Genomic DNA, 15,877 nt, shown 5'->3' on the forward strand with positions numbered 1-15,877 from the left:
CTCCTGGTGTGTGCTTGGTGGCCCATCTCCTGGTGTGTGCTTGGTGGTCCATCTCCCGCTGTGTGCTGGGTCCCAGGGGCAAAATATGGAGGTGGGGAAGGCCTGGGACTTTGGGGAACTGTGGATTAGTGAGTGTTGGTTCTTCCTTTTATTTTAATTAGTTAATTATTTTGTTGTTGTTGGAGACAGGATCTCTGTACATAGCCCAGGCTGTCCTTGAACTCTCAAAGATCTGCCTGCCTCTGTCTCCTCCAGAGCTGGGATTAAAGGTCTATTGGCACTTTGTTTTACTTGATTAGGGGTGTTGTCAGTGGCACAGCAATGAGCATTTTCTGTGCTTCAAGGTGGCTTACCTTTGTTCTTGATGACTGGAGAAGAGGTGCCAGCCCTCATTGCTTCTGTTGAGCTTTCTCTTTGGGCCCCATCATTTATCTGAAGATGCCTCTTAGCAAAGCATAGAGCTCCCTGTCATGTGCAGCACAACCTCCCATTGTAGCTCACAGTGACATTCCTGGGAGTTTTGTGGACTATCATTGTTCAGCTGGTACTATTAAAAAATATTCTGGGCTGGAGAGGTGGTTTAGCAGTCAGATGCTGGATGCTCTTTCAGAAGACTGGAATTTTAGTTCTTAGCATCCATAGCAGGCAGCTCACAGCTACTTGTGACCCAAGCTCCAGATCTGATGCTCTTTTCTAGTTTTTGGGGTCACCTGTATGCCTGAACACACACACACACACGCATGCACGCACACACGCACGCACATGCATGCGCACACACACATGTTCAGATTTCAAACATGTATTTTGTAAAATTTATATGATTATGTATGAGAAATAATGTATTGGACACACAGACAAATACAGAAAATACAGAAAGACATGAAAGAGAACTGAGATATTTTTCTGTGGATAGAAAGGCAAGCCTTGCCAGGTGTTTTCCCCAACTTCACCTGCAGTTTCTGTGTGCTTCCCAGCAGCTTTGTACATGGTCACTGAGATTCAAACTCAGTTCCTCATGCTTATGTGACAGGCACTCACTGAGCTATCTATCCTTCCAGACTCTGGTCCTCCGGCTTTAAGGATATTGTTTAGTGGCATTAAGAATATTCACATAGCCTGGTATAGCAGCACAAGCTTATGATCCTAGCCCTGAGGATGCTGAGGCAGGAGGATCCTGAGTTTGAGGCTAGCCTATTTTGAGGGCTAAAGAGATGGTTCAACATTTGAAAGCCCTTGGCTGCTCTTGCAGAGGGCTCAGGTTTGGTTTCTGGGACTTTCATCACCATGCACAACCACCTGCAACTCTGGTTCCAGGGGACCTGAGGCTCTCTTTTGGCCTCCATGTGGTACTGCACACACATGGTGCACATAAACTCACACAGACTAATAAGTAAATGAAGTGAATGAATAAAAAGCTGTACTCCTGTAATCCCAGGAAGGTAGAGACAGGAGGACCCTGGGATTCACTGGTCAGTTGGGACTAGTCTGGGCAAATCAGTAAGTTCTAGGATTTGAGAGACCCTCCCTAAAAGAACAGTGATTAGGGAAGACACCAACACCAATCTCTGGCCTCTAATTTACATACATGTCTACACACACACACACACACACACACACACACACACACACACAGTGTATCCATATGCATTAAAAACAAAGTGTCTCAGTTGAGTTCCCTAGGCAGTGGAGGCAGTGGGACGTGCTGGCTGGGCAGCATTGGGTGAGTATCAGATGGAAGGTGAGTGGAGCGACACTGAGGAGTCCTGGTCCGTGTGGAGTTCTGGTCCTGCAGGTGGGGTACTACAAGGATATGAGCAAGTGACCCTGTGCGTATCCCAAGCGGGTAGATACCGACGTTCAGGTGCTGAGGAGGCTGAGGTGTGTCCCGTCAGTAGAAATCATGTATTTGAGATGCATAGCTGTAGCTTGAAGTCTTTCTGGGGTGTGATCACTATTTCCTGTGTTGTCTTCCTTCTTTGAGACCCCCAGCTCCATTCCAGAAAGCTTGCATGGTATACCCACGCCTGGCACCACTACCTTGGAGCTCCTGGCTTAGGTGCTGTGTGACCATGTGAACTATGAATGTGTGTGTAGGCTTTCCAACTAAGTTGGTAGCTTCTTGTATGTGAACCCTTATTCTTTCTGTGGCTTGGCCTTTCCATTGGATTGGCGATAGACTCTCCTCTCCAGCCCTTTGCACCGTGTGTGCACAGGCTCCCACCCACTCCTCAAGCACTCAGAGTCCCAATGTAACGCTTTGTGATTATAAATAAGGCATGGACCAAGATTGCTCCTTATTTTGGGGTCTCAGCAAAGGGTTGAATTACCTGGAACTGGGCCTTGTTTAGGGTAACCACGTAAACAGTGTAAAACATGGGCTATTTGAGTGGAAGGCAAACCATCTGTTATGAATTCTATATATAAATATTGGATATACTTACATGGGTTAAAATGGGATTGTTGGCACTGGGGTTTTCAGAGTCTCAATTCTGCTGTGGTAGGGACGATAAACTAACCACAGGACCTGGTGGCCAAGGCAGGAGGGGTCCAGGGCTGGCGTTTTTCTTTGACACTGATTTGATAGGGTCCTGGGAACAGTTGCTGTGCACCCATCAGGGATAATTCCGAGCTATTGGCTCCCCTCCCTGATTATGGGTGCTGAAAATCTCTGGGGATCTGGGACATCTATGTTCTTGCTTTGAAGGGGTATATACAAAGCTAAACTGATAGGGACATCGGGGTGGACCAAGGGAGCTGTCGTATGTCATAGGGAATTTGGCCTGTTCAGCTGTCAGCTGCGTCTTTTTGCTGTCATTGTTTTGAGACAATGTAGTCCAGGCTGGCCTTGAACTTCTGATCCTTCTGCTTCTCAAGTCCATGTCCTGGGCATGTACCATCATGCCAAGTCAAAACATTAGTTTTAGGTGTGTGTGTGTGTGAAGAGACTGAGGCTCAACAGAATGGTAAAATTTCTTCCTCTGGATCTCCCAACTGGGAGTCAGGCAGAGTGAAACCCAGGACCCCAAGTTTAATGGAGCTGACTGACTTTAGCCTGGGGAGCAATTGCCACTAACAGCTTTCAGGAAAGCGTCCTCATATTTGTGACCTGAACTCCCCTCATTTCACAGGAAAAATACTGATGACCCTGGGTCCCTGGGTGGTGCATACCCTGAGCCCACCAGTGCCCTCCAGAGGTCTGGATTCTTGCCTTGTCATAATCAGCTTCAAAAATCATACTTGCACAGAAAGCCTCCTAGCAACAGAAGTGGAACCAACACTAACATTTGAAAATACATATTTACCGATCTTGAGGCAGAGACTCTTCTAATTGACCAAGCCTTTATTAGCCTTTGTCACCAGTTGGTGTTCTTTCATGCCCTCAGTGCCAGACAAAACACATGGATTCATAGTGATGTAGGATGTGTATACACACACATACACACGTGTGCAGTTATACGTTCGTGTAGAGACCAGAACTCTACATTGGAAGTCATTCCTCAGGAGTCATCGTCTTGTTTTTAAGATTTATTAAGTTTCATGCTTATCTGTCTGCCTGTTTGTGGGTATGTGCATAAATACAGGGACCAGAAGTGTTGGTCCCCTGGAGCTGGTGCTACAGACCATTGGGAGCCACTATGTGGATGCTAGAACGACATCCTCTTCAGGAGTAGCATATGCTCTTAACTGCTAAGCCATTTATTTTATGGTCCTTAATACAACAGGTATTGTCCAAAATGGTTTGTCCCAGTGTCATCTTTGTCTCCTAGAGGATTTTTCATGAGCATTTCCTAGTGATCTCTTAGGTCCCAAGTGTGGTTCAAGCTACGCCACAGGGCATAACCCCTAACATCACTCCTGGTGTGACTTGGGACAAGTCTATGCTTTTTTTTATGAAGGCTGCAGCTATGGGCCTGAAGAATGTACAGCCAGGACCCCTAATCTGCCAGGGGCTGTGCATTGAGAGGTGTTGGGCACATGGGCAAGTCACCAGGTAGGGAAGGAACCCATAGGACCAGCATCCTCACTAATGCTGCCACTGTGCGTTTCTGCCCTGGGAACTTTGCACGGGCCCTGGCCACCTTACGTAGTTTGCAGCCTTTTCCTGTACTGTTCCACACTCCCATCCTGTCCTCCACTCTGGCCCATTCATAGCATTACAAGCTCTTGGTTATGTCTTGCTCGGGGTCTGTTTCCCTGCTGAAGCAGGAACCCTGGAGGCCCCCGGTACAAGCAGTCCCCGCTTGCCCGCCTATGAAGGTGTCCTGTTTTGCCACTGTGGCTCTTTTTCTTTCACTCCCAAGTCTCTCCAGAACTTTCTCTTTCTCCCCCTCTGAGCTTTCTTTTGCTGCTTCCTCTTTAGGAAAGGAGGGGCTTGGGGAGCCTTGGGGTGATACAGTGCTCATGTTATCTAGGGTTACCCAGTTGGGGGAAGGGAGGAGAAGCAGCCTGCTCCAGGTGAGGGTGGGGAGCCACCCACATTCTGGCCTGCCTCACTGTGGGCCCCTGGGGCTACTGCCAGGCCTCTTAGAGGGAAAGCTGGCTTCCCAGGAGTGTGCTGTGGGTTCCCCTTAAAACTCAGGGATTAAGTGTGTGGTTTCTTTCTTCAGTGGTTCAGAGTTGGGAGCACTCCCCACCAGCTCCTACTGAGGGTTGGAGAAAAAAAAGATCCTAGGTTACAAATCCACCCTCGACCCCCTCCCCAGTCCCTGCCCCCTCCCCTCCCATGTGCCTTTGAAGAACACACCTGAACTCCTGAGAGCAAGTTGAGGTGAGGAAGTGGTCTTTCCAGTTTGGGGAGCAGTAGAGCCAGAGCTTGGGGGTTTGGGGAACCTTCCTGACTGTCTCTATACTGGCCTATCGCTAAGGGAGCCTTTGGACAGCTGGAAGGAAGGGCACTTGGGAGCAGGGGACAAGATGAAGGGTATTGGACCTGGGGAGGTGGGTATCAGTGGTAGCCATGCACGATTCTCTTTCCCATTGTTCCTGGGACCTGGTTCCTCTCCTGCTCAGCTAGCCATCCTGACTCTTAGCTCTGCCCACAGCCTCACCGCTCCTGTTGTTTGCCAACCGCCGGGATGTGCGGCTAGTGGATGCTGGTGGAGTAAAGCTGGAGTCCACCATTGTGGCCAGTGGCCTGGAGGATGCAGCTGCTGTAGACTTCCAGTTCTCCAAGGGTGCTGTATATTGGACAGATGTGAGCGAGGAGGCCATCAAACAGACCTACCTGAACCAGACTGGAGCTGCTGCACAGAGCATTGTCATCTCTGGCCTCGTGTCACCTGATGGCCTGGCCTGTGACTGGGTTGGCAAGAAGCTGTACTGGACAGACTCGGAGACCAACCGCATCGAGGTGGCCAACCTCAATGGGACGTCCCGTAAGGTTCTCTTCTGGCAGGACCTGGACCAGCCAAGGGCCATTGCCCTGGATCCTGCACATGGGTAAACCTCTGTTTTTCTCTTGCTCCTATGGGTAGGTGTGGGGACCAGAGTTTCTTCTGTAGAGCACACACAGCAGGCTGATGAGATGCCCTGGAGAGCAACCCTTGCTAGGAATCACCTCCCTTTCAGATCCTGAACTGTAAAACATGTCATGTTTAGCCAGGGATGGTGGCTCACACCTATAGTCCTAGCATTCTGGAGGCTGAGGCAGGAGTGTTGCCACAAGTTCCAGGACAATCTGAGCTATAAAAACCGTCTTAAAAATACATAGGAACTGGGGATATGCCTCCATTGGTGAAGTACTTGTCTTGTAACCATGAGGATTTGACTTCCATCCATGAAAAAAGTTAAATGTGGCCGCACGTGTCTGTAATCCCAGAGCTGTGGACTTAGAGGCATGGGGCTCTGTGAGTCTGTGCTGGCTATCTGCAGTCAAATTGCTCAGTCCCTGGTCCCAGTGAGAGACAGTATGTCTTAGTATTTATATTGCTGTCTTAAAAACACCATGACCAAGAACAGCTTGGGAATGAAACACTGTACTTGATCTTACAATACTCAAGTCATGCCCCATCTCTGAGTAAAGTCAGGGCAGGACCTCAAGGCAGGAACCCAGAGTTAAGAACTAACCTGCTTAGTGGCTTGCTTTCCCTTGGCTGTTCAGATCACTCTCTTATAGCACTCAGGACCATCAGCCCCTGCACCCTCCCACACCAATGACCCACCAAGAAGATGCTTCACAGGCTTGATAGAGGCCAGTTCAAACTGACTGTAGCTTGTGTCAAGTTGAACTAAAACTAAGCAGTACATTGTGTCTCAAAAAAAAGGGCAGATGAGGAATGATACTAGGATTTGAAGCTTAGCATCTTTTTCTGCACTAGGTCAGGTGACCCAGGGAAGTTCGGGAACCTCACATCCCTTTTATGACTGTTGGCTGAGGTGGCTCCATGTCTGGGTGTAGCACCTGCTCTGTGTATTCTGGAAGTTACCTGCCTATTGGTGTTGCCAAACTTACTGTGACCCTGGAAAGCACAGGACAGCAACGAAGGCAACTTTGGGAGGGACCAACAGTCAAACCATGAATGTCCTTCAGCTGCAACCTAGGGGGCCTTGCTGGCTTCAGCATCAGGCCACACTCTAGAGTTTTCTAGGTAGGCAGTGTCTTCATTCACTCCTTGCCATTCCTCCATCCCTCTTTTCTCAGGGTTGACCCTGGGCTGGGACACACAGACCCTTGTTTGAGCTGCCCTTGTATGGCCATGATCCTGAAGTTCTATGCTGGCTCAGTTCTGAGAACAATCAGACAGACTTGCAGACTTATATCTTGGGCAAAATACATGTCCTGGTTTTGTTTTTTTGCCAAGTATTGTACTCACTTGACATTTTAGCTTTTAATTAATTAATTAATTAATTAACTTTACATCCTGATCACAGTTTCCCTTCCCCCCTCCTCCCAGTCCTTTCCCCCAACATTTTAGCTTTTTTAATGTTCCCAGAGCTTCTGAGAAATGCCAGCCAGGATCTCCCAGGAAGGACCATGTGGGCTGTGGACCTTGCCTGTGTGTTTGTGCTATAAACCTTGTAGGAGCTCTGTGCAGCAAGTGCCCGTGTGGTTAGGCTCCAACTGACCCGTGCACTGTCTTCTTCCACTGCTGGGGATCCTAAGCCCATCTTCTGGCTGTCTCTAGCAATGGATCCTGATGGTACCACTTTATTGTGACCCTTCTCAGTGAGATACTCTTGCTAACTTTAGCTGCCCTGGCTGTGGACTGAACAGAAATGGGTAGGGAGAGCTGACGTGGCCTGCGCCCGTGCTTCTGGGCTTGGCTGGAGGGTTTGCCACTGCTTGGTCTAGGGAGTTTGAATTGCAGACCAGGTGAGGGTAAGCTATATGGCTGAAGTCACCTGTTTGTCCCAGAGCTGGCCTTTGTAAGTATGTAAGAACCAAAGTGTGTGGCTTCCGAAGCTAATACTTTGTGCAAAGGCCCAGGAAGTGGTGTGTGTGTGCGCACACACACACACACACACACAAGTGTATTTACATGCTGCCTGGGTATATATGAGAGTATACATGATAGACCTGTGTGCAAATGTTTCATGATGTGTGTGAATGTTTTATGTGAGGAAGTCTATGCACATGCACAAGTGTGTGCAGGGGTGATTGTGTACAAGTGTAACTGTGCCTGCTTGTGCTTGTTTGTGAGTGTGTGTTTATGAGAGTATATGTGCACATACATGAGTGTATGCAGGAGAGTCTGCACATATGTGAATGTGCTTTTTATGTGAGAATGTATATATGTTTGTGTGTACATTATTATATGTAAGGGTTATTGAGTTCATGCACATGACTCTGTGACTGTTACTTGTGTGCAAATGCATAATTGCGTATGTGTGTGTGTGCACTGGAGAGCGTGTACATGTGATTGAGTGTGTGATAGAGCACCTGCGGACGAGCACATGTGTTTGTAAAGAAGCATGCATGCAGGTGTGTATGTTCATACACACCAGAAGTAAGTGGGATGGTTTTTGGAGGGGTCTGGGGTGACAGACTAGCAGCTATCCCGTCGGTCCCTCACTCCCCAGCTGCACAGGACTTAGTTCATTTTCCTAGGACTAACTCTGTTAGCTGGTGAACAATCTCAGACCTCATATCCCCAGGGACATCAGTGCCCTGACAGTCTTCCCAGGAGGTGCGGGCCATTATCCCAGGAGAGTCTCTGTGGCTAAGAGGGATTGGTCTGTGTGAGAGTCTGATAAAATGGGCTCAAGACTAGCACCCCACTTCTCAATAGGACCCCTCTATGCTTTTGTCTTTTTATCTACCCTGGTTTCCCACTCCTCCTGTGATAGAATGCCACAGCACTACCCTACCACATGCCCAGATTCATGGACATGGGCAGGAAGGTCCATTCTCAAACTATGAGTTTCACCATTGCCCTAGTGCCCTTACAGGGTACTGATGGGGTTGGGGAGGAAATGATATAGACACAGTATGTTTGAGAGGAATGAGTGCTACCAGGAGAGTAAGGGCAGGGCAGTGTAGGCTCCTGGCTATAGAGACGGAATGACCAGTGCAAAGGCCCTGGGGTAGAGAAGAGTAGCCCTGTGGAAGAGGATTACTCAAGTTCACCGGGCTGCCTTGGCTTTGGGTTGAGCCTGGCTCCCTATAGCAGTTATAGATGGCAGTGGAGGACAGCAGCTTGGCCCAGGCTTGAAGCAGGTTGGGGTTGAAAGTGTCTAGGGTTGAGTTCTATTCTATTCTATTCTATTCTATTCTATTCTATTCTATTCTATTCTATTCTATTCTATTCTATTCTATTCTGAAGCAGCTGCCAAGGGTGATATGGTGCTATGTCTGTGTCCCCATCTATACAAATATACAGAGGCATGCTGTGTCCTTGTCTTGCCACATGAAAACACTAAGAGCTACCCTGGGTTGGATAAACACCACTGTTGTAATATGCTGTAACATACAAACCTATACTCTGCCATGTAAAAGACTGCATATGTGCACTCTCTTCCTCCCTCCCTCCCTCCCTCCCTCCCTCCCTCCCTCCCTCCCTCCTTCCCTCTCTCCCCCTCTTTCTTCCTTCCTTCCTTCCTTCCTTCTTTCCTTCCTTTCTTTCTTTCTTTCTTTCTTTCTTTCTTTCTTTCTTTCTTTCTTTCTTTCTTTCTTATTAATGTATAGGTATGTGTAAGCACCATGTACATGCCTGGTACCTGCAGAGGCCAGAAGAAGGCATTGGATCCCTGGAACTGGAATTTCGGAGGGTTGCGAGCGCCATGTGGGTGCTGCTAATTGAACCTGGGCACTCTATAGAAGCCAGTGTTGTAGCCGCTGAGCCATCTCTTTAGTCCTTTTACTCTTAGCCATGGTGGCCGAGAGACACAGTGGACTGGGCGGTACTCTGTGTAGAGATTGGGAACCCAGCACTCTCTGTTCTCACCTCGGCTGCTGTGGCCTATATTATCTCTGGGATCAGTCAGCCTTTTTGGCCCCGACTGTCCTTATTAAATGTTCGAGTGGCTCATCTGTGCACTTGCTTCTGATTTCTTCCCTAGAAGCGCTTCACAGGGTCACCTGGGTGGCTGTTCCTTTCAGATCCTGCCCCTGGACCAGTGTTGACCTTGGCATTGCTGCCATGGACAGGACATCTCAAGCTTCCTTCCTCTGCCCTGGATAAATAAGGGCGTGCAAACTGTGGGGTGCAGCTGGGAGTGGGGACAGTGAAATGCAGTGTGGCTTTCCCTTCAGCACTGTGGAGCCTCTGCTATGCCCTAGTCCTTCCTGTGCCATTGTCTCCTCTGAAGACTTCCTTAGATGAGAGGACCCTGTCCCAGCTACCATTGAGAAAAGCAGCTATGTCAAAATGCCCACCCCCATTTGCTCAGGTCAGGACTGGGTGGCCAGGAGTGGCAGACAGAGCTCTGAAGCTGGGAAGAACCTGGCTCAGCCTGGGGAAGCTCTGCTGCATATCTGGATGGGGCTACAAGGCCTGCTGGGCCTCTTGGTAGAAATGCAGCTGGTACTGTCTTGAAGCAACAGCCCAGGCCTGCAGCCCTGCACCTTGGCCCTGAACCGGCTTCTGCCTTGCTTCACTGAGAAAGAGGATGGTCTCAATCCTGCCAGCTTGCCCTGCAGCAGTACTGGAGCTGGCCTGGGCCTGTCCCCACTGAGCCAGCAGCTCTCCCGTTCCCCATTTAAGGAAACCTGCAGGCCTCAGGAACTGGGGAAGAAATGTGGTGTACTAACCTCATTTCCCTGCCGGGCCTCAGCTCTGGCTGGGCCACAGCACCAAATGGGAAGCTAGAAATACTTCACCTTCTCAGTGGGTGGTGAGGCCCTGGGCTAATTCCAGGCCTGTAGGAGTGGGGGAAGCACAGGGAAAGAAGGCAGTGCCCAGGGTACATCAGTCTCAGCTGAGGCTGACCTACCTCCAGGTGCCCAGAGAATCATCCCAGTTATGGGCTTGCTGATGTAGGATGAAATCTGCACAAAGCTTGGGCTTTGCCTGCCCATCCAGAATGCTGTCCAGAGCTGCTACTTGCCGTGTGTGTGTGTGTGTGTGTGTGTGTGTGTGTGTGTGACAAGTCCACCTGCCAGAACCCTCACTTCCTGTCTGTCTAATGGGGGCAGCAGGCTGGCTTTCCCAGTACTGGCTGGCACAGAAGGTGGTACAGGACATACATGAGCTACCCTATGTGGGGTGCTTGGCCATTAAGCAGGGCAGACAAGGGGATATTTTCATGATGGCTCCCATGCCTACCCTTCTGGATGATGTCCTCATAGTTCTTCTAGAAGGTGGTGATGGTTCTGGCTCACATAGCACCCCTGCTGGGGAGATGGGGGTTGTGGCACAGCAGTAAGACAGCTGAAACCCCTGTGCCCATTATTGCAAGAGGAGTGGTCCCCACCACAGATCTTTATAGCTCAGGCTGGCCCAGAACCCATGGCAATTCTTCTGTCTCGGACTTCCAAGTGCTGGAATTTCAGGCAAAAGCTATCATGTCCAGCTCAGATCTCTCGTTTTCCCTCTCACAGTAGTGGAGGCTCGCCTCACGAGGGTCCCAGCTGAGCGCATTGCTCAGGCTTTAGATCACTCAGCCCCCTGGATCAGCTCGGGGTTGGCCTACATCAGTGATGTTTTACATCAGGGGAAGTGGGTGGCAAGGTACATGGAGACTAGCCTGAGAAAGTACGTGTAGAAGATGAAGGAAGACTTGTGAGCCCTTGAGCCTGGAATGTGCCAAGGAGTGTCACAGTTCACCACCTTACAAGAGCCACGGGCAGGATGCAGGCTCAGCTAGGAACCAATCCACAGAGAGATGGACAGTATAAACTGTGTCCACTTTTGTGTCCTGTGCCTCACCCATGGGCTCCCAGGATAGGAGCCTGTGTCCTCAAAGTCGACATGGCTCTGCGTGGGCTCTGCTGTACAGTCCACGCACACACCTCTGGTTCTGGGTTGGCTCCTGTCATCTTTAATACTGATATCTGGGCACAGCGCACGTAAAGACACAGTAAGGAGTGTAATGGAGCGTCTTATACATATATGACATGGCCCCCTTGTTGGAGCTTCTCCACATAGTTCTCTGAAAGCCTCTTCTTCACAGACCCTGGGAGTCATCGCTGTCTCTGTGCATACCCACTGAGGCTTGTTGTGTCTCCTGTATCCCAGGCAGGTCCCAGCGCACTGTGTAATCCAGGCTGGCTTTGAACCAGTGATTATCTGCTTCAGTGTCTTTGGTGCTAGGGGTAATAAGTGTGCACTGCTACACGGTGCTCAATGAGAAGAACTTCTAATAGGGAGAGGGCAAAGTTCTCAGCATATTCTTCATGGAGAGCAAGTTGGAAGTGCATAGAGCCATGGGCAGTGCAGTGACATTTGGTCAGTGATGTCCAGTGCAGACTATATGCTCTTCTTAGCCTCTATTCTTTTCTGTAGGTTTGGGGATAGAGCCCAGGGCTCCATGCATGTGAGACAGGAGCTTTATTAATGAGCTACAGCCCAGCCCTCTGTCCTTAGGTGATGATTGGGAGTTGTGTGTGTGTGTTGTGGCACACATGTGGAATCACATGACAACTTTCATGACTCAGTTTTCTTCCTACTTATAGAAGCAGTGTCTCCCTTTGCCACTTCTTCTGTGCTGAACCCAGGATACCTGGCCTGCAAGCTTCTAGGTGGTTCCAGGTGACTTGTCAGCACATCCTGCTTTTTTTTTTTTTTAGGCAGCATTTCTCTGTGTAGCCCTGGCTGTCCTGGATCTCACTCTGTAGACCACCCTGGCCTCAAACTCAGAGATCTGTCTGCCTCTGCCTCCCAAGTGCTGGGATTAAAGGAGTGTGCAACCACCTGCTTTCTTTTTTTTCTTTTTTTAATGTAGGCTCTGGGATTTAACTTAGTACTCCAGACTTGTATGCTTGTGCAGCAAGTGCCTTTACCTGGTGAGCTCTCTCGTCAGTTCAAATGTGTGTGTGTACATATATATGTGTGTTTTATATGTATGTATGTATGTATGTATAAATGTATACATATGTAAACATCTCATCCTTATCTTGCATGTATGAGCGCTTTGCCTGTGTTTATGTAAGTACACCATGTGTATGTGCAGTGCCTATTGAGTTCATAAGAAGGTGTCAGATCCCCTGGAATGAGTTCTAGAGGGCTGTGAACCTTCATGTGGGTGCTGAGAACCTGCAAGAGCAGCCAGTGCTCTTACAGTTGCTGAAGCATCTCTCCAGCCTGCAGTTTATATTCTTAAGGACATGCTCCTCAGGGCTGGAGACATGGCTCAGCACTCCTCTTCTCGAGGGCCCCAGTTTGGTTCTTAGATACTACTTTCACAGTTTACAACCAGCTCCAGAAGACCCAATACCTTCTTCTGGACCCTATGGATATCTGCACTCACACGCACACATACCCCTACACAGACACACAGACACACGCACACATACATACATACATATACATACATACATACACACACACATACATACATATATATGTATAAATAAATATAAAATAAGTATTAAAAAAAGAACCTGGGCATGGTGGCACATGGTTGTAATCCTAGCACTTGGGAGGTGGAGGAAGCAGTGGGGTGCAAGGCTAGCCTTAGCTACAGGAGATGGAGGCGGTGGCGAAGGTATGCTGCTGTTTCAAGCATTTCAAGCAATATCTGTCTATATTTTAATTCCTTAACATCAAAACCTAAAGTTTGGGTCCCTCAAACCATACTCTCTCATTATTTCTCACAGACTGGTGGGGGCGAGCTTTCATGCCTGTGTTAGGGATTGGACCCAATCCTCAGATCCGATTGTATCTTTCCTTTTACCCCTGCCTCCTCATTAGGTACATGTACTGGACTGACTGGGGGGAAGCACCCAGGATCGAGCGGGCAGGGATGGATGGCAGTACCCGGAAGATCATTGTAGACTCTGACATTTACTGGCCCAATGGGCTGACCATTGATCTGGAGGAGCAGAAGCTGTACTGGGCTGATGCCAAGCTCAGCTTCATCCACCGTGCCAACCTGGACGGCTCCTTCCGGTGAGTACATGGTGGCCGAGGCGCCATCTCCACTATATCTGTTGTCCATAGGGAATTGAGGCTCCTTAGGTTCTTCCGTGAAGTCCTCAAGGATTGCTAGATGACTTTCAGAGCATAGGCACCATGCCTGATGTCACAGTTGTTGTGACTGTTTCCACAGCAATATGTTGAAAATTCCTTCTAAACTGTGTGAGAGGAACATACATAGCCCTCCAAGATGGCTGGCTATGCCTGAGTTCAATCCCTGGAACCCATGTGGTAGAGGTAGAGGACTATTTCTTTTGTTTTTTTGGGTGTTTTCTAGATAAGGTTTCTCTGTGTAATAGCCCTGGCTGTCCTGGACTTGCTTTGTAGACTAGGCTGATGTTGAGGTCACAGAGATCTGCCTGCATCTGCCTTCCAAGTGCTGGGATTAAAGTGTTATACCACCACACCCAGCCTGAGTACCAGTTCTTGGATGTTGTCCTCTGACCTCCACATAGTGCTGTGGATTTTATGTTCTGCCCATACACATACCATACACATGATATTTAAAAAAGAGAGAGAAAAGAGTATATCTGACCCATATCTGGGCCCAGTTTCTACTGTGAAATGAGTAAGAAAATCTCAGTGTTCAAGGGGCTGGAGAGGTGCTCAGTGGTTACCTGCACTTGCTGTGCTTGCAGAGGACCTGAGTTCACTTCCTAGCACTCATGTTAGGAGGCTTATCTGGTCCCCTCTTCTGGCCTCCTTGGGCAACTGCACTTAGATGCACATACCCACACACACAAAGGAAAATAAAAATACATCTTAAAAACAAATAAAAAATTCCGTGTTCAGGCTGTTTTAGATTTTAGAGTTGCTGTTTAGGGCTTAGATCTGGCCAGGACTGGGGCGTTCATTGTTCCTTGTCTTGCCTCTGCCATAGTGTCTCCAGAGCCGCGGTGTCTGTGTGACTATTATCATATCTCCAGTCTTACTAGAGAGCTGTGCACACAGTAGGTGCTTGATCAATGGGGGGATAGGTAGATGAATAAGGCCTGTTCTCCCACTTGGTTCTTAGAGCTTCCTGTTTGGTGTGGCCCTGTGCCATCATTATACTTGAGACATAGTTGTGATCTTTGTATTGGGTTGGGGTAGTTTACTCTGTGACCGAATATTACTTGCTGAGTTAACGTCAGGTCTTGGGCTCCTCATGGGAAGGTTAATCTGATCTTTTCACTGGAGGAGCTCCTGGCTGGGGGCATAGGAGCTGGTGTGAAGGGTTCATCTTGAGTTAGGCTAAGAAGGCCCACATGCCATCCATTTTGGGATGATCTCCAGCCTGTGTCTTGTCATCTGCAGGGCGAGGGTGAAGATGCACACAGATTACGCTGGTCAGGGTCTGATCTGAGATTTGGAAATCAGGCTAGCCTGGGGAGACTGTGGGAACAAGTGATTCCAGCATGACCAAGAATGACCAGAATCTGGAAAGCTGCTAGCCCGGAAGCCTTGGGCAGGCCGTCATGACGAGAGGGTGGCAGTTAATATAACAGAGGTAGTGATAAGTCTTCCATAGCATCAGTGTCCGGGGCCATTTACCAGTTCATTTGATGTTCACAGCAAACCCCACACCACGTCCTGCATGATGATAGGCAGGGTCCCAAGGCAATACAGCTGGACAGAGCCTACTGCAGCGGGAATGGCCGCTAAACAACCACAAGTTGCTGGCTCTGTTCAATTCCAGTCCTGTTACCAGTGTTCATAATCTTATTAGACGTCCACTGTGTGTGAGATTCTGAGCACAGAGGGCTGACAGTGTTTCCCTGATGTTGGTATGAACTGTAGGACAGAACACATCTGGCTGAATCAGCAGGAAGTTCTTTGCACATCAGGTCTAGGGACCCAGGCTTCTCAGAAACTCTTTGTCTCCAGGTGTGGCTCCATGCGTTTTTCTTTTCTAGGGCCACTTTGTCCCTTTGTCCAGGGACACTTATGTTTCTGTCACAGACATGGAAAGCTGGCTGGGTGGGCAGTGCCTGTGCATTCCTGGAAGGGCTAACTGGAGTGGACGTGTGAGCAGAGTGTGCTTGCAACTGCTTCCCTTTGACCTGACAGACATAGCGGGTCTGTGGTGGCCCAAGGGCCTCCAGCATGGGGAAGAGTTGGCCTGAGAGGTCTTCTCCTAACCACTTTGCCTCCTGTTTCCTACCTGCTGCAGGCAGAAGGTGGTGGAGGGCAGCCTCACTCACCCCTTTGCCCTGACGCTCTCTGGGGACACACTCTACTGGACAGACTGGCAGACCCGCTCCATCCACGCCTGCAACAAGTGGACAGGGGAGAAGAGGAAGGAGATCCTCAGTGCTCTGTACTCACCCATGGACATTCAGGTGCTGAGCCAGGAGCGACAGCCACCCTGTAAGTGTGAGCAG

At 49.1% G+C, this 15,877-nt stretch overlaps 1 protein-coding gene across 1 annotated transcript in view; it reads left to right on the forward strand.

Moving 5' to 3' along the window:
- Positions 1-15,877, forward strand: part of Lrp5 (LDL receptor related protein 5) — a 104,886-nt gene that overhangs the window by 21,174 nt on the left and 67,835 nt on the right. Inside the window, exons 2-4 of the mRNA XM_028770950.1 lie at positions 5,043-5,439; positions 13,290-13,487; positions 15,667-15,863. Coding sequence (XP_028626783.1) covers positions 5,043-5,439; positions 13,290-13,487; positions 15,667-15,863 — 792 coding nt within the window. The remainder of the gene's footprint in view (positions 1-5,042; positions 5,440-13,289; positions 13,488-15,666; positions 15,864-15,877) is intronic.

This window comes from Grammomys surdaster, unplaced genomic scaffold (assembly GCF_004785775.1).
Source record: "Grammomys surdaster isolate TR1022 unplaced genomic scaffold, NIH_TR_1.0 205, whole genome shotgun sequence".
Taxonomy (NCBI): domain Eukaryota; kingdom Metazoa; phylum Chordata; class Mammalia; order Rodentia; family Muridae; genus Grammomys; species Grammomys surdaster.